The sequence below is a fragment of the Carcharhinus amblyrhynchos genome, chromosome 33 (assembly GCF_965287045.1).
Source record: "Carcharhinus amblyrhynchos chromosome 33, sCarAmb.v2.hapA, whole genome shotgun sequence".
NCBI lineage: Eukaryota > Metazoa > Chordata > Chondrichthyes > Carcharhiniformes > Carcharhinidae > Carcharhinus > Carcharhinus amblyrhynchos.
The window spans coordinates 28,231-53,726 of NC_137356.1; the positions used below are offsets into that span (position 1 = coordinate 28,231).

At 44.9% G+C, this 25,496-nt stretch overlaps 1 protein-coding gene across 4 annotated transcripts in view; it reads left to right on the plus strand.

Moving 5' to 3' along the window:
• plppr2a (phospholipid phosphatase related 2a) overlaps window positions 1-24,944 on the plus strand; it is a 38,808-nt gene extending 13,864 nt beyond the window's left edge. Inside the window, exons 4-9 of one of the 4 annotated variants that reach the window (XM_080216746.1) lie at window positions 2,421-2,609; window positions 15,809-15,932; window positions 18,045-18,295; window positions 22,341-22,517; window positions 23,430-23,564; window positions 24,375-24,944. In XM_080216746.1, coding sequence (XP_080072872.1) covers window positions 2,421-2,609; window positions 15,809-15,932; window positions 18,045-18,295; window positions 22,341-22,517; window positions 23,430-23,564; window positions 24,375-24,407 — 909 coding nt within the window. In that variant the 3' untranslated portion in view covers window positions 24,408-24,944. Of the gene's footprint in view, window positions 1-2,420; window positions 2,610-15,808; window positions 15,933-18,044; window positions 18,296-22,340; window positions 22,518-23,429; window positions 23,879-24,374 lie in introns of those variants that run through there. The other 3 variants (XM_080216745.1, XM_080216747.1, XM_080216744.1) reach the window with 3 other exon arrangements.
• Window positions 24,945-25,496: the final 552 nt, after the last annotated feature.

A 25,496-nucleotide genomic window follows, 5' to 3' on the forward strand; every position in this document is an offset into this window, starting at 1 on the left:
ACCGCTGAGCTTAGACTGACTGGTCCATTGTTTCCTGGTTTATCCCTTCCTCCCTCCTTGAATAATGGGGTGATGCTTTGTATCTTTAAGAGATTTTTTAAATCATTGTTGGTGGGAGGAGAGAAATAAAACTGCTGGTCAACTGACAAGGGTTGTTTTTAATTTCAGTCTGGACTGCAGTTGAGTTTTAGAAGAGACAGCAAGTTGAAAGAAGTGTTTTCCCTCTCTCCTGTTGTTTTGAAAGTTTTGTTGGTTCTCCTGAAGGGTGAAAATCTGTTGTTGTTGGGGGCTGGACAAGAGTTTTGGGAAGCTGTCTTGGCTTCAAATTCTTCTGAGTCTCAAGAGTCTCAAAAGCATTGGACTGCAGAATTCAACGAACGGTCTCGATCCCAGTTTCAAGGGAAGATTAATCTGTGTTGTGTTAAACCTCTAAAAAGAATGTTTTATTGTCTATGGGTTTTGGTTTTAATTGGAACACATTAGAGATATTTATTAAGGGTTATACATTACTGTGGTTGTTCTCTTTCTGTTTGTAATTGATAAAAGTTCTTGCTACTTTTCTTACTATACATATTAACTATATTCTTAAATAAACTTTGTTTGATAAAAGCTCCCTGGTGGGTCACTTGAATCATACCTAAAGTAAAACATCTCATGTTTATCCTGGCCAAATTCAAGATGCAAAACTTATGATTCAGGGGGCTTCATGGAGTTTCTAATGTCCAAATGCAGCAAGACCTGGACAATATCCAGGCATGAGATGACAACTGGCAAGTAACATTCGCTTCAAACACAAGTGTAATGACCAAGAGACAATCTAACCATTGCCCTTTGACTTTCAATGGCATTACCATCACTGAATACTTATCAACATCCTGGCGATTATTATTGACCAAAAATTGAGCTGGACAAGGCTAGAGGGAGGCAGTAGTGAGGTGGTCTTGTCACTGGGCTATTAATCCAGAGTCCCAGGGTAATGCTCTGGGGACTTGGATTCAAATCCCACTGTGGCAAATGGTAGAATTTGAATGTTTAAAAATCTGGAATTAAGAAACTACTGATGACCAGGAAACCATTGTGGATTGTCAGAAAAACCCATCTGGTTCAGTAATGTCCTTTAGGGAAGGAAATCTGCCGTCCTTACCCGGTCTGGCCTACATGTGACTCCAGAGTCACAGCAATGTGGTTGACTCTTAAAACATCCTCCGGTACAATAACTGCCGGCCCAACCAGCAACACCCACATCCATGAATGAATAAAAAAACGATGAGTTCTTTCAGAGTGCGCAGTGAACCTCCTGCTGTGCCATCAGTTTCGATGACTGATGCTTCCTGTCAGCTGCCAGTTTGCCCAAGGTGCAGAGAACTCGGACTCTGAGTTTCAAAATAAAAATTATTTCAAAATGGAAGCAAATAACTCCTGAAGATGATTAGTCAGTGACAGCTGTTAAAACCAGTGGTAGAATTTAACTCCTTTCCCCGTGGTAAGTTTGGTGATGGGGTTCATTGAATAAAGTGGAAAGGGAGGTGTGTTGAGTCCTGATTATGTCTGTGGTGGGAATGTCCTCTTGTCCTGCCACCAATTTAGGCCCTTAAGGAGGCCGTTAATCTCTGGCTGGAATTGATGCTCCCAAATAAACCTGTTGGACTTTAACCTGGTGTTGTGAGACTTCTTACTGGTATTGATGCAGCTCCCTTGCCATTTAGGGAGCACAGCAAGCAAGCCCCACCCCGCCCCCCCCCCCCTTGTTCAAAGGCATTCAGTGCCTCATTGCTGCTAAGCCCATGCAGCAGCCCCCTCCCTCTGTGCCCCGTCATCACCCTCCAGCCCCCTGAGCCAGTGACCATCTTCGCCTGGAGTGGTGCCATCCCCTGATAGGCCAGCAATTCTCAGCGGTGGGTCTTCCACACTTGAGGTTCGCGATCCTGGGGATGGCTCACCACCACATCCAGCCTGAGTGGGAGCTGATACAGGGACTTTACCATCCTTCTATTGGCCAATGAAAGCCCAAATACTGCCCCAAAATGGGCACTTTGCTCATTTTTACAAAATCCTTTCTGTCCTCAGGATTAAAAATGATTTCATTGATTCTCTGTTCTTGTCTATCATTTCTTTGCTATTCTCTGAGTCTCTTCTGTTATTTGAATGCTGCAGTTTTTCACACTGTTCTCTTTCTCTCTCTGGTTCTCTTTGCTTCTTTTCTTGCTCTTTCTCTTGTCTGCATTTCTCTCAATCTCTCTTTTTCCTCAAGACTCTAACTTTCATTCCTGATCTTATCTTTATTTTACATTTTAGCTTTCTTATTTGAGTGTTTTATTTTCATCAGCTGTCATTTACTGTTTCCCTTTATTATCTGAGTGTCTTTCTATCTGGATGTCGCTGTGTCCCTATCACATTCTGACACTGTCTTGTCTTTGCAGCTGATGATAATGGTTGGGACGGTGCTCCTTGCGTATTACTTTGAATACACGGATACCTTCACCGTGCACAAACAAGGCTTTTTCTGCTTCGATAGTGCGTATATGAAACCCTATCCTGGGCCAGAGGAGGCCAGCGTGTTACCCCCTGTCCTGCTGCAGTCGTTGGCTTCTGGTGTTCCCATGGCAACAGTAAGAATGACTTTGATCAACATATTTGTCTCCCAAGCCCAGAAAATATTCAACTTTATTCAGGGATTTCTACAACAAAGAGGAAATTTTAACTCCAACTGAGCTTTATTTTACTCAGTTTATTGAATGATTGTTGGGGTTTCTTGTGTCAGTGCAAACCAATCCTGACTCTGTGTGCACGTGTGTGTGAGTGTGTGTGTGAGTGTAACACAGTTACTGATATGCCTGTGTGTGTGTGAATGTGTGTGTGAGTGTGTGTGTATGAGCGTGTGTGTATTTGTGTCTGTGAGTGTGTGTGTGTGTGTTTGTGTAACATGGTTACTGACATGTCTGTGTGTGTGTCTGTGTGAGTGTAACACCATTACTGACATGTCTGTGTGTGTGTGAATGTGTGTGTGTGTGTGAGTGTGTGTGCATGTGTGTGTGTGTATGTGTTTGTGTCCGTGAGTGTGTATGTAACACGGTTACTGACGTGTGTGTGTAACATGGTTACTGATATGTTTGTCTGTGTGTGTGTGAGTTGTGTGTGTGCACCTGTGTGTGTAATATGGTTACTGATGTGTGTGTGTGTATATGTGTGTAACACAGTTACTGATATGTCTGTGTGTGTGCGTGTGTGTGAGTGGTGTGTGTGTGTGTGTGTGTGTGTGTGTGTAAAACATGGTTACTGATATAGAACATAGAACACTACATCACAAACAGGCCCTTCGGCCCACAAGTTGCACCGATCATATCCATGCCCACCAGGCCTATCTATAACTCTCAATCCCATTAAATCCCATCCAGAAATCTTTTAAAAGATCCCAGCGAGTTCGCCTCTACCACTACCAACGGCAGCCAATTCCACTCACTCACCACCCTCTGAATGAAAAACTTACCCCTGACATCTCCTCTGTACCTGCTCCCCAGCACCTTAAATCTGTGTCCTCTCGTAGCGACCATTTCAGCCCTGGGAAATAGCCTCCGAGAATCCACCCCATCTATACCTCTCAACATCTTATAAACCTCTATCAGGTCACCTCTCAACCTTCGTCTCTCCAGAGAGAACAGACCTGGCTCCCTCAACCTATCTTCATAAGGCATGCCTCCCAATCCAGGCAACATCCTTGTAAATCTCCTCTGCACCCTCTCGATAGCTTCCACATCCTTCCTGTAGTGAGGCGACCAGAACTGCGCACAGTATGTCTGAGCGCGTAACACAGTTACTGATATGATTGTGTGTGTGTGTGTGTGTGTGTGTGTGTGTGTAACATGGTTACTGGTATTTTTGTACGTGTGTGTGTGACATGGTTACTGATATGACTGTGTGTCTGTGTGTAACATGGTTACTGCTAATGTCTGTGTGTGTGTATAACACGGTTACTGATATGATTGTGTGTGTGTGTGTGTGTAACCCAGGCACTGTTATGTCTGTGTGTGTGTGAGTATAACACAGTTACTGATATGATTGTGTGTGTGTGCACGTGTGTGTGTAACACGGTTATTGATATGAGTGTGTGTTTGTGTGAATGTGTGTGTGTGTAACACAGTTACTGATATGTTTCTGCATGTGTGTGTGTATGTGTGTGTAACACGTTTACTGATATGTCTGTGTGTGTGTATAACACAGTTATTGATGTGAGTGTGTGTGTGTGTGTGTGTGTAACTCAGGTACTGATATGTCTGTGTGTGTGTGTGTGTGTCTGTGTGCCTGTGTCTGTGCATGGTTTATTGATATATCCGTCTGTGTGTATAACACGGTTACTGATATGATTGTGTGTGCGTGTGTAACATGGTTATTGATATGGATGTGTGTGTAACACAGTTATTGATACAAGTGTCTGTGTGCGTGTGTGTAACACGGTTATTGATATGTGCGTGTGTGTGTGACACGGTTATTGATACAAGTGTCTGTGTGCGTGTGTGTAACACGGTTATTGATATGAATGTGAGTGTGTGTGTGTATAATACGGTTATTGATATGAGTGTGAGTGTGTAACACGGTTATTGATATGAGTGTGAGTGTGTGTGTGTAATGCGGTTATTGATATGAGTGTGAGTGTGTGTGTATAATACGGTTATTGATATGAGTGTGAGTGTGTGTGTCTATAATACGGTTGTTGATATGAGTGTGTGTGTATAATACGGTAATTGATATGAGTGTGAGTGTATGAGTATAATACGGTTATTGATATGAGTGTGAGTGTATGAGTATAATACGGTTACTGATATGATTGTGTGTGCGTGTGTAACATGGTTATTGATATGGATGTGTGTGTAACACAGCTATTGATACAAGTGTCTGTGTGCGTGTGTGTAACACGGTTATTGATATGAGTGTGTGTGTGTGTGTGACACGGTTATTGATACAAGTGTCTGTGTGCGTGCGTGTAACACAGATATTGATATGAGTGTGAGTGTGTGTGTATAATACGGTTATTGATATGAGTGTGAGTGTGTGTGTATAATACGGTTATTGATATGAGTGTGAGTGTGTGTGTGTATAATACGGTTATTGATATGAGTGTGAGTGTGTGTGTGTAACACGGTTATTGATATGAGTGTGAGTGTGTGTGTGTAATACGGTAATTGATATGAGTGTGAGTGTGTGTGTAACACGGTTATTGATATAAGTGTGTGTGTGTAACACGGTTATTGATACGAGTGTCTGTGTGCGTGCGTGTAACACAGTTATTGATATGAGTGTGAGTGTGTGTGTATAATACGGTTATTGATACGTGTGCGTGTGTGTAACACGGTTATTGATATGAGTGTGAGTGTGTAACACGGTTATTGATATGAGTGTGAGTGTGTAACACGGTTATTGATATGAGTGTGAGTGTGTGTGTGTAACACGGTTATTGATATGAGTGTGAGTGTGTGTGTATAATACGGTTATTGATATGAGTGTGAGTGTGTGTGTACAATACGGTTATTGATATGAGTGTGTGTATAATACGGTTATTGATATGAGTGTGTGTGTGTGTGTATGATACGGTTGTTGATATGAGTGTGAGTGTGTGTGTATAATACGGTTATTGATATGAGTGTGAGTGTGTGTGTACAATACGGTTATTGATATGAGTGTGAGTGTGTGTGTGTAACACGGTTATTGATATGAGTGTGAGTGTGTGTGTATAATACGGTTATTGATATGAGTGTGTGTGTAACACGGTTATTGATATGAGTGTGTGTGTGTGTGTATAATACGGTTATTGATATGAGTGTGTGTGTAACACGGTTATTGATATGAGTGTGAGTGTGTGTGTGTAACACGGTTATTGATATGAGTGTGAGTGTGTGTGTATAATACGGTTATTGATATGAGTGTGAGTGTGTGTGTATAATACGGTTATTGATATGAGTGTGTGTGTAACACGGTTATTGATATGAGTGTGAGTGTGTGTGTATAATACGGTTATTGATATGAGTGTGTGTATAATACGGTTATTGATATGAGTGTGTGTGTGTGTGTATGATACGGTTGTTGATATGAGTGTGAGTGTGTGTGTATAATACGGTTATTGATATGAGTGTGAGTGTGTGTGTATGATACGGTTGTTGATATGAGTGTGAGTGTGTGTGTATAATACGGTTATTGATATGAGTGTGAGTGTGTGTGTATAATACGGTTATTGATATGAGTGTGAGTGTGTGTGTATAATACGGTTATTGATATGAGTGTGAGTGTGTGTGTATAATACGGTTATTGATATGAGTGTGAGTGTGTGTGTATAATACGGTTATTGATATGAGTGTGAGTGTGTGTGTACAATACGGTTATTGATATGAGTGTGTGTATAATACGGTTATTGATATGAGTGTGTGTGTGTGTGTATGATACGGTTGTTGATATGAGTGTGAGTGTGTGTGTATAATACGGTTATTGATATGAGTGTGAGTGTGTGTGTATAATAGTTACAGTGTGAGTGTGAGTGTATAATACGGTTATTGATATGAGTGTGAGTGTATGAGTATAATACGGTTATTGATATGAGTGTGAATGTGTGTGTGTATAATACGGTTATTGATATGTGTGTGTATGAGTATAATACGGTTATTGATATGAGTGTGAGTGTATGTGTATAATATAGTTATTGATATGAGTGTGAGTGTGTGTGTATAATACGGTTATTGATATGAGTGTGAGTGCGTGTGTGTAATACGGTTATCGATGAGTGTGAGTGTATAATAGTTAGAGTGTGAGTGTGTAACATGGTTATTGATATGAGTGTGAGTGTGTGTGAGTGTATAATAGAGTGTGAGTGTGTGTGTATAATACGGTTATTGATATGAGTGTGAGTGTGTGTGTGTAACACGGTTATTGATATGAGTGTGAGTGTGTGTGTGTAACACGGTTATTGATATGAGTGTGAGTGTGTGTGTGTAACACGGTTATTGATATGAGTGTGTGTGTGTGTATAATACGATTATTGATATGAGTGTGAGTGTGTGTGTGTAACACGGTTATTGATATGAGTGTGTGTGTGTGTGTAACACGGTTATTGATATGAGTGTGTGTGTGTGTGTAACACGGTTATTGATATGAGTGTGTGTGTGAGTACAATACGGTTATTGATATGAGTGTGTGTGTGTGTGTGTGTAACACGGTTATTGATATGAGTGTGAGTGTGTGTGTGTGTAACACGGTTATTGATATGAGTGTGAGTGTGTGTGTGTAACACGGTTATTGATATGAGTGTGAGTGTGTGTGTGTAACACGGTTATTGATATGAGTGTGAGTGTGTGTGTATAATACGGTTATTGATATGAGTGTGAGTGTGTGTGTGTAACACGGTTATTGATATGAGTGTGAGTGTGTGTGTATAATACGGTTATTGATATGAGTGTGAGTGTGTGTGTGTAACACGGTTATTGATATGAGTGTGAGTGTGTGTGTATAATACGGTTATTGATATGAGTGTGAGTGTGTGTGTGTAACACGGTTATTGATATGAGTGTGAGTGTGTGTGTATAATAGTTAAGAGTGTGAGTGTGAGTGTATAATATGGTTATTGATATGAGTGTGAGTGTGTGTGTGTAATACGGTTATTGATATGAGTGTGAGTGTGTGTGTGTAACACGGTTATTGATATGAGTGTGAGTGTGTGTGTATAATAGTTAAGAGTGTGAGTGTATAATATGGTTATTGATATGAGTGTGAGTGTGTGTGTGTAACACGGTTATTGATATGAGTGTGAGTGTGTGTGTGTAACACGGTTATTGATATGAGTGTGAGTGTGTGTGTGTAACACGGTTATTGATATGAGTGTGAGTGTGTGTGTGTAACACGGTTATTGATATGAGTGTGAGTGTGTGTGTATAATAGTTAAGAGTGTGAGTGTGAGTGTATAATATGGTTATTGATATGAGTGTGAGTGTGTGTGTGTAATACAGTTATTGATGAGTGTGAGTGTATAATAGAGTGTGAGTGTGCGCAGGTACGTGCACCATCATTACTGATGTTGACACTCTGCTCTGGAAGGTTTATAATTAAGTGTTAGAAACATAAAAACTGGAAGCAGGAGGAGGCCATTCAGTCCTTCAGGCCTGCTCCACCATTTATTACCATTTCAATCATCAAATTCAATATCCTGATCCCCTCCCTTCCCCCCATATCCCTTGATCCGTTTATCCCCAAGAACTATATCTAATTTCTTCTTGAAATCAGACAACATTTTGGCCTCAACTACATTCTGTGGTGGTGAATTCCACACATTCACCACCCTCTGGGTGAACAAATTTCTCCTCACCTCAGTTCTAAAAGGTTTACCCCTTATCCTTAAACTATGACCCCTAGTTCTGGACTCCCCCACCATTAGGAACGTTCTTTCTGAATCTACCCTAACCCTGTTAGAATTTTATAAGTTTCTATGTGATTCCCTCTTACTCTTCTAAATTCCAGTGAATATAATCTGAACCGACTTAGCCTCTCCTCATATGACAGACCTGCCATCCCAGGAATCAGCCTGGTAAATCTTTGCTATACTCCCACTATAGGAAGGACATCCTTCCTCAGATAAGGACACCAAAACTGCACACAATATTCCAGGTGCGGCCTCACCAACACCCTATACAATTGCAGCAAAAGATCCCTATCCCTATACTCAAATCCTCTTGCTATGAAGGTTGACATGCCATTTGCCTTTTTTACTGCCTGTTGTACCTGCGCGCTTACTTACTGCTCCCAATTCCCAGGTCTATTGCTTTTTCTTGCCAAGTTGTATGCTTTTTCCTTGAATCTGACACTATCTCTAATTTCCCTTTTAAGCCATGGTTTGGCCTCAAATCCTTTACAACTCTTGCACCAAACTGGAATAATCAACTTCTGGAGTTCACCTATTCGTTCTTTAAATGACTACCATTGTCCATTGTCTTTTCAGTATGTTTCCCTGTCCATCATGGCCAGTTCATGCCTCATGCTATCATAGTTATCTTTATTGAGATTCAGGACCCTGGTCTCAGAATCAACCACATCACTATCCACCTTGACAAAGAATTTCCCTACATTACGGTCACTCACCCCAAGGGTTCTCACAAAACTAGATTGCCAGTTAATCCTTTCTTATTGCACAACACTCAGTCCAAGGTGGCCTGTTTCCTTGTTAGTTCCTCAATGTATTGATCCAGAAAACCATCCTGTATGTACATCAGAAATTCCTCCTCTATTGTACTGTGACTAATTTGACTCTCCCGATCGCTTAAAGACACCCATAATCACAGATGTTCCTTTAAACTTACATCTCTGATTTCCTGCCAGTGCTTTTGGGCCAATGAGCCTGTACTGTGCTGTACTATTCTATGTTCTATGCTTTTTCCAACACTATCACTACAATTTGGTGGTCTGAAAACCACCCCCTATCAATGGTTTTTACCCCTTGTTGTTTCTTAACACGACCCATACAGATTCCACATTGTCTATGCTAATATTTTCCTCAATATCGTATAATACCATCTTTAATCAACTCCACCACCTTTTCCTTTCTGTTTGTCCTTCCTAAACACTGAATAGACCTCAATGTTTAGTTCTCATTCTTGCTCACCTTGGAGCCACGTCTCTGTAATGACAAATATATCATACCCGTTTACATCTATCTATCCAACTAACTCATCCATGTGAGTAGTTATTTATAGAGTCGTAGAGTTTTACAGCATGGAAACAAGGCCCTTCAGCCCAACTTGTCCATGCTGCCCTTTTTTTTAAAAGCCCCTAAGCTAATCCCAATTGCCCACATTTGGCCTATATCCCTCTATACTCATCATACCCATGTAACTATCTAAATGCTTTTTAAAAGGTAAAAATTGTACCTGCCTCTACTACTAACTCTGGCAGCTTGTTCCAGACACTCACCACCCTCTCTGTGAAAAAATTGACCCTCTGGACACTTTTGTATGTCTCTCCTCTCACCCTAAACCTAGGCCCTACCCACCTACAGCGGCACAGCCTCAAGATAAGGGGGGGGGGGGCAGTTTAGAACAGAGTTGAGGAGGAACTTCTTCACTCAAAGGGTGGTGAATCTCTGGAATTCTCTGCCCGTTGAAGTGGTGGAGGCTGCCTCGCTAAATATATTTAAGACACGGGTAGATAGGTTTCTGATAGGCAAGGGAATTAAGGGTTATGGGGAGAGAGCGGGAAAGTGGAACTGATCCACTTCAGATCAGCCATGATCTTATTGAATGGCGGGGCAGGCTCGAAGGGCTAGATGGCCGACTCCTGCTCCTATTTCTTATGTTCTTATGTTCTTTGGAAAAGATGTTGACTATCTACCTTGTCTTTGCCCCTCATTATTTTATAGACCTCTATAAGATCACCCCTCAGCCTCCTACACTCCAGAGAAAATAGTTTCAATAGTTTCAGGCCCATGAAGATGAGTGGAAAAGCAAACTGTGCAGAGGGTGTGGAAAGTCTGCAGAGAGATCTGGATAGGCTGAGCGAGTGGGCGAGGACCTGGCAGATGTAGTATAATGTTGGCAAATGTGAGTTTATCCACTTTGGAAGAAATAATAGTAAAATGGACTATTATTTAAAAGGTGAAAAGCTGCAGCATGCTACGGTGCAGAGGGACCTGGGGGTCCTTGTGCACGAATTGCAAAAACCCAGTCTGCAGGTGCAGCAGGTGATCAAGAAGGTGAATGGAATGTTGGCCTTTATAGCGAGGGGGATAGAATATAAAAGCAGGGAGGTCTTGCTGCAACTGTACAGGGCACTGGTGAGGTCACAACTGGAGTACTTTGTGCAGTTTTGGTCCCTTTATTTGCGAAAGGATATATTGGCCTTGGAGGGAGTACAGAGAAGGTTCACCAGGCTGATATCAGAGATGAGGGGGTTAGCTTATGAAGAGAGATTGAGTAGACTGGGCCTGAAACCAAGCATGCTGAATGCCTTCTTCACCACTCTGTCCACCTGTGACCTCACTTTCAAGGAGCTATGAACCTGTACCCCTAGATATCTTTGTCCTGTGACTCTCCCCAACACCCTACCACTTACTGAGTAAGTCCTGCCCTGGTTCAATCTACCAAAATGCATCACCTCACATTAAACTCCATTTTTTTTCAAGACATCACTAGTTATTTCCCCAAGTTCCCAATCTGATGGCTGGTTTCTGGTAAAATTTGTTTATAAATCTAGCACAAACAAACTGCCTAATGCACAGAACAGGAGTCAATGGCTTGCTTTATCTGCAGTTTATGGTATTGCAGGGAGTTTCTTTTAAGACTCATTTATTACAGCACATGAATCATCCCTCCTACCCAACATCTGATGATTCTGCATCTAACTGTGCATTTAGAACGCATCCATAGAACCCCAGTGTAGAAGGAGGCTGTTCAGCCCATCGGGTCTGCATTGAATCCCTGAAAGAGAATCTCACCCAGGTGTACACACTCCCCCCCTCCCCCCGGCTCCCCATCAATATCCCTGTAAACCCGCACATTTACCGTGGCCAACCCCCATAAACCATATATACAATCACTGAACTTATGGCAGAGAAACAGGCCCTTCAGCCCAAACTGGTCCATGCCGACCAAAAAGTCCATCTAAGCTAATCCCATTTGCCTGCGTTTGGCCCATATCCCTCTAAACCTCTCAGCTCTGACAAAGGCTCACATTGACTTGAAACATTGGCTCTATTCTCTCTCCGCAGATGCTGTCAGATCTGCTGAGATTTTCCAGCATTTTTCTGTTATTGTTTCAGATTCCAGCATCCGCAGTATTTCACATTTGTCCCTCTAAACCTTTCCTATCCATGTATCTGTCCAAATGCCTTTGAAATGTTGTCAATGTCCCTGCCTCAACCACTTCCTCCAGCAGCTCATTCCACATTTGTACCACCCTCTGTATAAAAAAAAGCTTTGCTTCTCAGGTTCCCATTAATTCTTTCTCCTCTTAAACCAAGGCCCTCTAGTTCTCGATTCCCCAACCGTGGGAAAAAGACAATGCATTCACTCTATCCATGCCTCTCATGATCTTATACACCTCTATAAGAAAAAAGTTCTAACTTGTCCAATAAGAAAAAAGTCCTAGCCTGTCCAATCTCTCCCTATAACGCAATCCCTTGAGTCTTGGCAACATCCTTGTAAATCTCTTCTGCACTCTCTCCAGTTTAATAACATCTTTCCTATAGCAAGGCGACCAAAACTGTACACAATAATCCAGGTGAGGCCTCACCAACATCCTGCACAACTGCAACATAACTTCCCAACTTCTATACTCAATGCCCTGACAATCTACCTGTGACTCTGCCTTTAGAGAAACATGCACCTGAACTCCAAGGTCCCTTCTTAAGGTCATACCATTCACTGTGAAAATTCTACCTTAATTTGATTTTCCAAAATGCAACATCTCACAGTTATCTGTATTGAACTGTATTTTCCATTTCTCGGCCCATTTCCCCAGCTGATCAAGATCCTGCTGCAATTTTTGATAACCTTCCTCACTGTTTACAATACCTATTTTAGTGTAATCTGCAAACTTATTGATCATGCCTTGTATATTCTCATCCAAATCATCGATATAGATAACAAACATCAATGGGCCCAGCACTGACCCCTGAGGCAAACCACAGTCACAGGCCTCCAATCCGACAAGCATCCTTCCACCATTACTCTGTGCTTCCTACCGTCAATCCAATTGTACATTCAATTTGCCAGCTCTCCCTAGATTCCATGTGATCTAACCTTCCAGCGCAGCCTACCATGTGGAATTTTATCAAAGGCCTTTCTGAAGTCCATATAGACTATGTCCATCACTCTGCCCTCATCAACTTTCCTGGTCACTTCATCAAAGAACTCTAACAAATTTGTAAGGCATGATCTCCCACGTAGAAAAGCCATGCTGACTGCTCCTAATCAAACCCTGTCTTTCCAAATGCCAATATATCTTATCTTCAGAATTCTCTCTAGTAACTTACCCACCACACGTGTTAGGCTTACCGGTCTATAATTCCCAGGCTTTTCTTTGCAGCCCTTCTTAAGTATGGGCACAACATTACCCTAGGATTCTCTGGGAGGCAAGAGAGGTGATTGCAGAGCCTCTGGCTCTGATCTTCAGGTCGTCGTTGGTCTCAGGTATAGTACCGGAAGATTGGAGGATAGCGAATGTTGTCCCATTGTTTAAGAAGGGGAACAGAGACTTCCCCGGGAATTATAGACCGGTGAGTCTTACTTCTGTTGTGGGCAAGGTTTTAGAAAAAATTATTAGGGATAGGATTTATAGTTATTTGGAGGGTAATGAATTGATTGGAGATAGTCAGCATGGTTTTGTGGAGGGTAGGTCGTGCCTTACTAACCTTATTGAGTTTTTTGAGAAAGTGACCAAAGAGGTGGATGGGGGTAAGGCAGTTGACGTGGTATATATGGATTTTAGTAAGGCATTTGATAAGGTTCACCATGGTAGGCTTCTGCAGAAAATGCAGATGTATGGGATTGAGGGTGATTTAGGAAATTGGATCAGGAATTGGCTAGCAGATAGGAGACAGAGGGTGGTGGTTGATGGTAAATATTCGTCATGGAGTTCAGTTACAAGTGGTGTGCCTCAGGGATCTGTTTTGGGGCCACTGCTGTTTGTAATTTTTATAAATGATCTGGATGAGGGTATAGTTGGGTGGATTAGTAAATTTGCTGATGACACCAAAGTCGGAGGTGTGGTAGATTGTGAGGAAGGGTGTCATAGTTTGCAGGGAGACTTAGGTTGCAGAGCTGGGCCGAGAGGTGGCGGATGGAGTTTAATGCGGAGAAGTGTGAGGTAGTTCACTTTGGTACGAATAACAGATGTGTCGCGTATAGGGCTAACGGTAGGACTCTGAATAGTGTGGATGAACAGAGGGATCTAGGTGTATGTGTACATAGATCCCTGAAAGTTGGGAATCAAGTAGATAAGGTTGTTAGGAAGGCATATGGTGTCTTGGCGTTTATTGGTGGGGGGATTGAATTTAGGAGTCGCAGCGTCATGTTGCAACTGTACACAACTCTGGTGCGGCCACACTTGGAGTATTGTGTGCAGTTCTGGTCCCCACATTATAGGAAGGATGTGGAGGCTTTGGAGAGGGTGCAGAGGAGGTTTACCAGGATGTTGCCTGGTATGGAGGGGAGGTCCTATGAGGAGAGACTGAGGGATTTGGGGTTGTTTTTGCTAGAAAGAAGGCGGCTAAGAGGGGATCTTATTGAAACATATAAGATGATTAGAGGTTTAGATAGGGTGGATAGTGATAGCCTTTTTCCTCGGATGGAGAAAGCTAGCACGAGGGGGCATGGCTTTAAATTAAGGGGTGGTAGTTATAGGACGGATGTCAGAGGTAGGTTCTTTACCCAGAGGGTGGTGAGGGATTGGAATGCCCTGCCTGCTGCAGTTGTAAATGCGCCTAGTTTAGGGGCGTTTAAGAGATCCGTGGATAGGTTTATGGATGAAAAGGGATTGGTTTAGGTTAGAGGGTCATTGTTTTTTAACGGGTCGGCGCAACATTGTGGGCCGAAGGGCCTGTTCTGCGCTGTAATGTTCTATGTTCTATTTGCTACCCTCCAGTCTTCTGGTACCTCACCCATGGCTAACAATGATGCAAATATCTCCGCTAGGGCTCCCGCAATTTCTTCTCTAGCCTCACACAGTGTTCTTGCATACCTGGTCAGGGCCAGGAGATTTGTCACCTTCATACATTTTAAAACACCCATCACCTCCTATACTGTAATGTGAACTGTCCGCAATATATCACCACTAACTTCCCAGGTTCCCAAATCTTCATGTCTTTCTCCACAGTAAACACAGAAGGGAAATATTCAATGAGAACCTCGCCCATCACCCGAGATTCCACACATATGTGCCCGCTTTAGTCCTTTAGGGGTCCTATTCTCTCTCTATTCTTTTTCCTTTAATATACTTAAAGAATCCCTTTGGATTCACCTTAATCGTCTCAGCCAAAGCCATCTCATGCCCTCCTTTATGCCCTCCTAATTTCCTTCTTGAGTATAATCTGTATCCCCTGTACACTTCCAGGGAATCCCTTAATTCCAGCTGCTTGTACCTGAGGCATGCCTCCTTTTTCCTGGCCTAAACCGCAATGTGTTTCATCATCCAGGGTTCCCTACTCTGACCACCCTAACAGGAACATGTAGACCCTAAACTCTAGCTATTTCACTTTTAAATGCCTCCCACTTGCCAGAGGCCCCTTTGCCCTCAAACAAGCTACTCCAATCAACCCTTGCAAGCTCCGCCTGATGCAAATACTTTTGGACTGTGGGAGTTAACCGGTGCACTTGGCTCCAATGGAACAGTATTTCGATTTGGAAATGAGCCAGGCAATAGGTCGTGAGATTGGGGAATACTGTGAAAACTAGTGTCATAAGAACATAACAACATCATGTGTCCAGATACAAAAGGGTCCAGAGGGGCAAGTTTTTCACACAGAGGGTGGTGAGTGTCTGGAACAAGCTGCCAGAGGTAGTAGTAGAGGTAGGTACAATTTTACCTTTTAAAAAGCATTTAGACAGTTACATGGGTATGATGGGTATAGAGGGATATGGGCCAAATGCGGGCAATTTGGATTAGCTAAGGGGTTTTAAAAAAAAGGACGGCATGGACAAGTGGGGCAGAAGGGCCTGTTTCCATGCTGCAAACCTCTATGACTCTATGACCTCTATGACTCTATGACCTCTATGACTCTATGGCCTCTATGACCTCTATGACTCTAGTGTTCAGCCTTTTGCAGCAAGTACCTTTTGTTTTGCAGATTATGGTGGGCGAGTTGGTTGCATTTGTTTTTCAAGCAGAGTTTGTGCGTCAGGAGAAAACGATTGTGACTGCAGATTGCTGCTCTCTGAATCCACTGCTTCGCAGAGTCGTAAGGTTTTTGGGTCTGTCTGACTTCTGTTCTTGTCAAGTTTTGACTGAATGTCTAACTCACTGGTTATAGATGAATTACAGCCTGTAGAGAGGAAAGTCTTTGAGATTTGACCACACTGTTCCCATAGTGTTCTTAGATTAACTGGACAATAACTTGTCTCAATGTCAATGTTAACTTTTAAAGGAACTCAGAGTTGAAGCTCACGATACAGAGGGTGGCACGGTGGCACAGTGATTAGCACTGCTGCCTCATGGCAGGTTCAATTCTGGCCTTGGGTGTTTGTGTGGAGTTTGCACATTCTCCCCTGTGCCTGGATTGCCTGTGTAAATTGCCCCTTGGTGTCCCAGAATGTGTAGGTTATGGAGATTAGCTTTGGGAAATGTGTGGGGTTATGGAGATAGGGCAGGGGAGAGAGCCTGGGTAAGGTACCCTGTCAGTCTGCACTGTAGAGGTTCTGTGATATACGAGCCTGGGGCTGAGAAAGAGTGAAAAAAAAACTGACAAATGCTCAGTTTGAAAGTATCAGTGCAGAGAGAAAAATAGAGTTAACATTCAAATCAAAGACCTTTCTTTAGAACTGAGGGAAATAACTGGCACAATTAAATGTTACTGCTTCCTTTTCCTTCCTGTGGTTATTTAAAGTTAATCCTCAATGGATCCTAACTTTTAACTTTCACCCTCTGAGAAGGAAGATGTGTGGCTGTGACACAGGCAGCATTATTACCAGGTTAATCACTGTAATTTGGCATTACAGCTAATAGTTAGTTTTTCTGTTTCACAATATTGTCTGTTATTAGATAATTTAGCTCTGAGGATATTTAAATTGGTTCTGGGCCTGGGTCGATGATAACATTGGTGATTTATTGACAATTTTTCCCAATGATTCCAGGTTGGGAATTTCAGTGATATCGATTTAATTATATGTCGCCCATTGTGAACACGCCTTTCCTTGGTCATCAAGTCCTGAGCTGGGTCTTGAACCCGGAGCTTCTGGCTGTGAGGCAAGGATACTACCCACTGTGCCACAAGCCCCCCTATGTGGTTGTGAAATGGGCTATGAAAATGAAATTCTTTGTACCTACTTTGAAGCTGGGATTTTCCACCACACTGGTCTGAAACCGGAAAATCCTTTCCGAGATCAACTGACCTTTCTATGGTCTGCCCCTCGTCTGCTTCGATTCCTGTGGCAGGCGGGACAGTAAAATTCACCCCAGAGTCTTTGACACAAGGTCTGTTCAAGCTATTTTAGAGGAATAGCTTTGGTCTGATACCAATACAAAATGGGGTTAAAGATGTCATAAAATGACTTGCCTTAATTGGGTAAATCTGACATGAAAGACCTAAAAGAAACCTCAGAGAGTGGGATGCCTGATCCTGGTTATTGGAAGGATCCCTCGCCCCAGATTTGACTGCTGCAGTAAGAACGCAGAAATTGAGAGAAAAAATGGGATAAGATTGGAGTAAATGTCAGGGACATGTTGGAGTTGTGTAGAACTCTGGTGAGGCCACAGCTGGAGCACTCTGTGCAGTTCTGGTCCCCACATTATAGGAAGGATATGATTGTACTGGAGGGGTTACAGAGGAGATTCACCAGGATGCTGCCTGGGATGGAACATTTAAGTTATGAAGAGAGATTCAATAGCCTTGAGTTGACTTCATTGGAGGAGAGAAGACTGATCAAGGTATACAAGATTATGAGGGACACGGACAGAGTGGATAAGAAGCAGCTGTTCCCCTTAGTTGAAGGGTCAGGTACGAGGGGACACAAGTTAAAAGTGAGAGGCAGGAAGTTTGGGGATGTGAGGAAAACAGTTTTTACCCAGAGGGTGGTGAGGGTCTGAATGCGCTGCCTGGGATGGGGGTGGGGGCGGGATGCCTCACATCCTTTAAAAAGTATCTGGATGAGCACTTGGCTCATCGTAACATTCAGGGCTATGGGCCAAGTGTGGGCGGATAGGATCAGGTGGGCTGGTCAGGGCCTTTCATGTATCAGTGTGGACTCGATGGACTGAAAGGCCTTTTCTGCACTGTAGGATTCTGTGACTGGAACATTTATTGAAACAAGCTACATATTACATTTGTGTTATCTTTTCAGTTCTGAACTGTTTTATTCTTTTTGTAGGGGTTTATACCTTTGGTCTTTTCGCAACTGACATATTTGTAAACGCGGGGCAAGTGGTGATGGGAAGTCCAACGCCACATTTCCTAACAGTGTGTCAACCGAACTATACAGCCTTGGGCTGCAGGCTGTCCAGTCAGTTCATCAACTCCCAGGATGCCTGCACAGGAAGCCCAACCCTCATATCCAGTGCAAGAAGGGCATTCCCTTCCAAAGATGCTGCCCTTAGCATGTATGCTGCCATGTACACAGTGGTAAGTGAAACACAGCGGGAGATTTTCTCATTCATTTCTTTCAGCAAGGTAAGTTACGTGAATTTACAGCAATACGGAGGCCATAATCTGATTCCTGTCTGTTGGGGAAGGTAGAGCCTATTCATGCCAGGAAGTCGGCTGCCGACTACTTAGAGCATTATTGTGCAGGTACCCCAATCTCCCAATATACAGTGTACAAATCTACATAGTAAACTGGGAGAACTGTCAATTCTCACCCCAAGCCACAGGCACCACCTCCCCAATCCCCACCCCACTGAGACTTACCCCCATCTCCACTTCTCCCTGATCGCTGGCCCCCCAGTTGCCAGCCTCCTGACTGGAAGACGCTTCTCCTGAATGCTGGCCTAGCCCCAACCCCTGTTTGTCAGCATCCAGCCAGTCCCCATCCTGCAATGCAGAGTTCCCCCCTACCCTCCCCTCCTCCCGACCTCCATCCCTGGTCTGGCTCCACCCAGACTGCGCCCCACCTCCTCAGGTCCTGTCCCCTTGGCACTGCCTGGTGTCTAGTGGGCAGTGCCAAGGTGCCCATTGAGCAGTGCCAGGGTTCCCAGTCGGCAGTGCCAGGCTGTCAGTTGGATTATGGGATTTGGGAGGTACAGTCAGATTGTGACGCTTAGAGATTGATTCGAAATATCCAGCTAGTATGAAAATGGGAGAGTTCCTGATTGGTTTTTTTGGGTGAGTTTTCATGCCCAAGCTTACGCCTTTAGTCATTGAGAATATGGTTAGACTGTTTCTAGCCGCTGTCAGCAGTGGGCTGAACGTAATTTGCCAGCCGGCCTTCAGAGGGAGCTATTGCACACGTGCAATTTTACCATTGAATCTGGACACAATTCAGATTCATTGGAAATCAGCTCCCCACCCCCCGGCCCCCACCCGCCTGCCCCCCCACCCCGCCCGCCCCCCCCCCCCCCCCAAATACAGACTTAATCTGAAACAAAAATCACAGATCTGAATTGTGCTGTGGGCCGGGCTTCACACACTCGAAACAATTCCAGCTCTGAACCACACGTGCAGTTAGAAAACATTTGGAAAGCTGCGCCCGTGTCACACTGTTCCTCAGCTGCAAAAAGTGGAGGAAGCGGCCTGGGAGTGAAAAGTGGGAACGATGGCCCCCACAGACATCACTGTCCCCCTTACCCACCCTCTTGCTACCCAGATTGACCGTGACCCCCTGCCCCCTTCCCCCTATCAGAGATCCATCTGGCCTCCCTCCCACAACCAAAGATACATCTCACCCAACCCCCTCCCCCAAACCCCCCACCCCCACCCACCCCGAGAGTGATCTGGCCTCATTCCCCCATCCCCCAGGGAATGATCTGTCCTCACTCCCCCACCCCCCAGGGAATGATCTGGCCTCATTCCCCCACCCCCCAGGGAATGATCTGTCCTCACTCCCCCCACCCCCCAGGGAATGATCTGGCCTCACTCCCCCCACCCCCCAGGGAATGATCTGGCCTCACTCCCCCCACCCCCCAGGGAATGATCTGGCCTCATTCCCCCACCCCCCAGGGAATGATCTGTCCTCACTCCCCCCACCCCCCAGGGAATGATCTGGCCTCACTCCCCCCACCCCCCAGGGAATGATCTGGCCTCATTCCCCCACCCCCCAGGGAATGATCTGGCCTCACTCCCCCCACCCCCCAGGGAATGATCTGGCCTCACTCCCCCCACCCCCCAGGGAATGATCTGGCCTCATTCCCCCACCCCCCAGGGAATGATCTGGCCTCACTCCCCCCACCCCCCAGGGAATGATCTGGCCTCACTCCCCCCACCCCCCAGGGAATGATCTGGCCTCACTCCCCCCACCCCCCAGGGAATGATCTGGCCTCATTCCCCCACCCCCCAGGGAATAATCTGGCCTCACTCCCCCCACCCCCCAGGGAATGATCTGGCCTCACTCCCCCCACCCCCCAGGGAATGATCTGGCCTCACTCCCCCCACCCCCCAGGGAATGATCTGGCCTCACTCCCCCCACCCCCCAGGGAATGATCTGTCCTCACTCCCCCCACCCCCCAGGGAATGATCTGGCCTCACTCCCCCCACCCCCCAGGGAATGATCTGGCCTCACTCCCCCCACCCCCCAGGGAATGATCTGGCCTCATTCCCCCACCCCCCAGGGAATGATCTGGCCTCATTCCCCCACCCCCCAGGGAATGATCTGGCCTCATTCCCCCACCCCCCAGGGAATGATCTGTCCTCACTCCCCCCTCCCCCAGAGAATGATCTGTCCTCACTCCTCCCCCTCCCCCAGAGAATGATCTGTCCTCACTCCCCCCTCCCCCAGAGAATGATCTGTCCTCACTCCTCCCCCTCCCCCAGAGAATGATCTGTCCTCACTCCTCCCCCTCCCCCAGAGAATGATCTGTCCTCACTCCTCCCCCTCCCCCAGAGAATGATCTGTCCTCACTCCCCCCCTCTCCCCCAGAGAATGATCTGTCCTCACTCCCCCCTCTCCCCCAGAGAATGATCTGTCCTCACTCCTCCCCCTCCCCCAGAGAATGATCTGTCCTCACTCCCCCCTCCCCCAGAGAATGATCTGTCCTCACTCCCCTCCCCCAGAGGTACATCTGACCCGCCTCCCTCCTCCCCTCCCCACCAAACAACGATCGGTCCTCCCTCCCCCCCCACCAGAGAATGATCTGACCCACTTCCCTTCCCCTCCCCCACCACCGATCTGAGTCAGAGAGCCGATGGAAGCTCTGAACTCACCTCTTCAGCACCCGATTCAGAGTTTTATTCAGCAGGTCCATTTTGGTACAATTCCAGATTGGCGAACATGGTGGTAAAGGGGGAAATGCTGATCAAGTTGGGTGGGCAGTTCATTAATTCAATTGAAATGCATGCAAATACATTTAAATCGTCGTTGCGGCCATTTCAGGCGCGAATCAGATCGTGGCCATTCCTGGGTCTTGGTAAAGTGGCCATCTGCGCGGATGCAGATCGCATTAATGGCCTCATGCCTGAATTTACCATGAAATTGGACGCAACACAATGGTAAAATCGGGCCCTAAGTCTATACACGTGCAATTTCAACAGCAGGAGCCTGACAGAGAGAGAGAGAGCTGTCAGGCCCCTGCTGGTGCAGGTAGCCTCACAAACTCTTCCCCCTCATCGCAATCATAGGAGCCCCGGCCGATCACGAGTCCCGTACAGCCCAAGATGCAGCTCCCGCTGTGCCCCACCACCCACACCAATCATACCCCCCTCTCCCCAATCCGATTGCATTGCAGAATGGCAACTACCCCCCCCCCCTCACCCATAGGGCTCCCCCTTCAGGCACTGCCCCCTTTAGGCCCCACTTCCATAGGCCCCACTGCCTATTGGCTCTGTTCCCAGTACTACCCAATAGGCAATGTCAAGATGTCCAGTGGGCATTAGAGGTGCCAGGCTGGCAGTGCCAAAGTGCCAGGGTATCACTGTCAGGAGGCACCCCCCCCACTTGCCCTCAGCCTCCTTAAGGGCCTCAATGGCCTCTGGTTCTACTGGCGAGGTTAACACGACTGTTCCCTGTTCATGGTGAGCAGGCATTTTCCTTGCTGGAGAGAATCTCTCCCAGTGAGACCATAAGGGCAAATAAGGCCGGACGATTGAACGCTGAGCTCTTCAAAAACATGCAAATCAACATTAAAATATATGAAAATAATTTATTCAGCCTCTTGCCCATTTCTGGTGAGAGGCTGACCTCACCAGAAACCCAGCTCTTGTAAGATTGTGAGAGCCGAGAAATCGGGCATGATCCTGATTCCTCGGTTCTCGCGCGATTTTACTGGCTCACTCAACCTATCGATGGAGGGGACGAGCTGTTAAATTTCTGGCCAGGGAATATGATACATTTTCAAGTATTTTGATTGGATCAGCATACTGCCTCCTGCCTCTCTAATTATAGTTTTGAATGACTCAGGTGTAAATTGCGGATATTTGAACCAAAAATTGATTTTAAAATGGACATGAAATTATTCTGTTAAGTGTTCTCAATGTCATTGAGCTTGATGTGAGAGTGCTGGTTTGATTTCATTCCTAGATGTATGTCACAGTGATGTTCCAAGCCAAGGGTACGAGGCTCACCAAGCCAGTGTTATGTCTGACACTCCTTTGCCTGACATTTTTAACGGGGGTGGTGAGGGTGTCCGAGTATCGGAACCATTGGTCGGATGTTCTGGTGGGATTCCTCACTGGTGGAGCAGTCGCTGTGTTTCTGGTGAGTGAATCACTTCAAAAATTAAATAAGAACACAGCTCACATTGACAAACTACTGGGATGAGAAGGAACTTTTCTCTGGCTTGTGGATGGCTTGAAAATCAGGAGGCACAGGGCAGAATTTTACCGGCACGTTCATCCAAGGTTCATACAATCCCTGGAGTGGGTGTGCCGGTAAAAGTCCAATCAGTCTCAGGATAAGGTGTAATCCATTTGGAACTCTGGTGAAGAGGGATGTCTCTCGCAAGAAGCTGGTGAATCTTTGGAATTCTTTACCTCAGAAGGCGCAGTCACAATAGAACAGAGAGATGGACGGATTTCTAGATATCTAAGATATGGAGGGATTATAGGGATAATGCAGGGAAATGACATTTGAACAATGAGCCCTGATCTAGTTGAATGGCACAACAGACTTGAGGGGCTGAATGGCCTACTCCTGCTGCTATTTCCTGTGATCACTGGAATCCCCCCAAAAAAATCAGTAAATGACTTTAAAGAGAAAAGGCTATGAATAAATGGAAACGCATTAGAGGCTACAAGACCAAACAGACATTAATGACAGTTTTAGTGCAACAGAATTTTGTAAAGTATGTAATTTGCAGACTCTGATTTGTAATTTGTTCTATTGCTGTTTATTTAGTAGCGTAAAAACTGCTGAATGTGAAAATGTACAGAGTCACTGCTCAACAGGGAAAGAGTTGTTCTCTATTGCTGTGCAAATGTGTTTTTCAGCAGAGTAAAGATGACCCACTGGGTAACTGTAAAGGTGTTACTCAGAAAGAGCTGTTCCATTTGAACTGTTTGAATAATTTACCAGAATCTGAGTTCTTTTACTTACACTGTTCTTGAAAGTAACAATGTTTTCCCTCCAAACAAGCAACATGTCCTTAGACTCTCCAATAACTTCTTACAGGTGTGCTGTGTTCTACATAATTTTAAGAGCCCAAATCCTGTGTGTAAGAAAGCGTGTAATGTTCCGAAGCCAGTCTGTGTGATGCTCACGCTCCCATGTGTGGAAAGTCCATTAGAAAAGTTAAGTGTTGTTCAGGTAAGAGGTCATGATCCAAAAGGAAACTGCAGTGTGACGGCCTCATCTCTCCATCTGCCCTCCCTCCATGCACTGGAGGTGTGGAAGAACCATGTGGGGAAACTGCAGTCAATTTAATTCATGGTCCTTGACTTCAACAGGAATTGAGAATGAGAATGGCAGCAAGAATTAAACATTATTTACCTCCAATAAAGCCACAGTCTTATCCATCCTCTTAAAACATTAGCAACTTCAAAAATACAATTATTTTTTAACTACTTTGCCCAGGAGAATGTCATTTTCTCTGAAATCTCTAATGAAGCCTTGAAAACAACAGAGTAAACAGTGTGTTTACTGATGAGCAGAGTAAGGACTCACCAGGCTGGTGTTGTGAGAGTTCTTACTGTGTTACCCCAGTCCAACACCGACGTCTCCACATCTTTACTGATGAGGCCAGTACTTTGTACCAATCTGCTTGATTTTACGACTAGTAAAGACCTTCTTTAATCCTATACATGCACCTTCCAGCTGAACCTCTACAAACTGCAAGCACTTGTCCTGCCTGCATTTCATGGCAGCAACTGTTCTTGGCTTAGTCAAATCTCAGGGAAAAACTGAGGTCAGAACGACAGTTTTGTGCAGTCAAACATGAGCATACCAATAAATATAACTTTGCACAAACAGAAAGGCACACAGTCCAGAAATGCATGAGCTGGACTTAAGTGCCCCTGTTGATGTGATGACCTCTGTGTGGTTTGATGCTGTTGTGCTGAGACAGTGTGATCTCCATCACATTCAACATGGTTTTAATGTGAACCCTTGTGTTTTCAGAATCATCCAACTGCATTCTCAGAAGGTACATGAACGACCCTCCACTTTCTTCCCCTCAACACCAGATGTGTTGATCGCCACTCGATCAGTGATGAGTGAAGTTTGAGTTGCAGATGGAGCAGTCCAATTTGTGTGGAGCATTGCATGGTCCGTGTCCCTAGAACAACAATCCCGTTGCATTAGAATGGAGTCTTGTGATTGTCAAGAAGTAGGAACATTTGCCTGTAATATCATCTGTTTTTTTTCAATCCTTGGTAATATCACCCAATTTTATGTAGGAATCAACCTCCAGACTGGGTTCGGTGAAAACTTCAGTCCAGCTGTTAATTATATTTGAATCCAGTAGATGAAAGCTTTGCTACTTCTTGGATTGTTTTATTGGATTGAGGAGTAGCTTTCTGCACATTTCTTTACCACCCCTTCCAGCAAATTGTGTGTAATCTGCATCATTTGAGACTCTGCAATTTATTTTATCTTTTATGTCAGTAAATACAGCAAAAAACCAAAGCATCAAATAGAGAAGAGGTGGGGAATCGCCAGACATCAGGTGGGGCATCGCTGGGTACCAGGTGGGGCATCACTGGACATCAGGTGGGGCATCGCTGGGTACCAGATGGGGAATCACTGGACATCAGGTGGGGCATCGCTGGGCACCAGGTGGGGCATCGCTGGGTACCAGATGGGGAATCACTGGACATCAGGTGGGGCATCGCTGGGTACCAGGTGGGGCATCGCTGGGTACCAGATGGGGAATCACTGGACATCAGGTGGGGCATCGCTGGACACTAATGTAGCCAAATGCAAAGATGTGAGACAAAAGTGGTGCATGTTGCACCCTCACAGATACCTAGAATATTCTGAGTGGAGCTGTATGAGATCACTGGTCTGATCTCGAGTGCTAATTATTGGGCTGCATACAGAGACTGTGATAGTAGACCCAAAGTCCAGGACCTTGGTCCACTGCCATCTGAAGAACTTGAGGAAATTCTCCGGCATTTTCCTGCAGATTGTTTGCTTCTTTTAAGTTTCTAAATAACTCTGTTGTGATGTTGATTCAAAGAAGAGTATATACAAGTGGTTAAAATTAGTTTTCCAATCTGGGTATTTATGTCCAAACTTGAT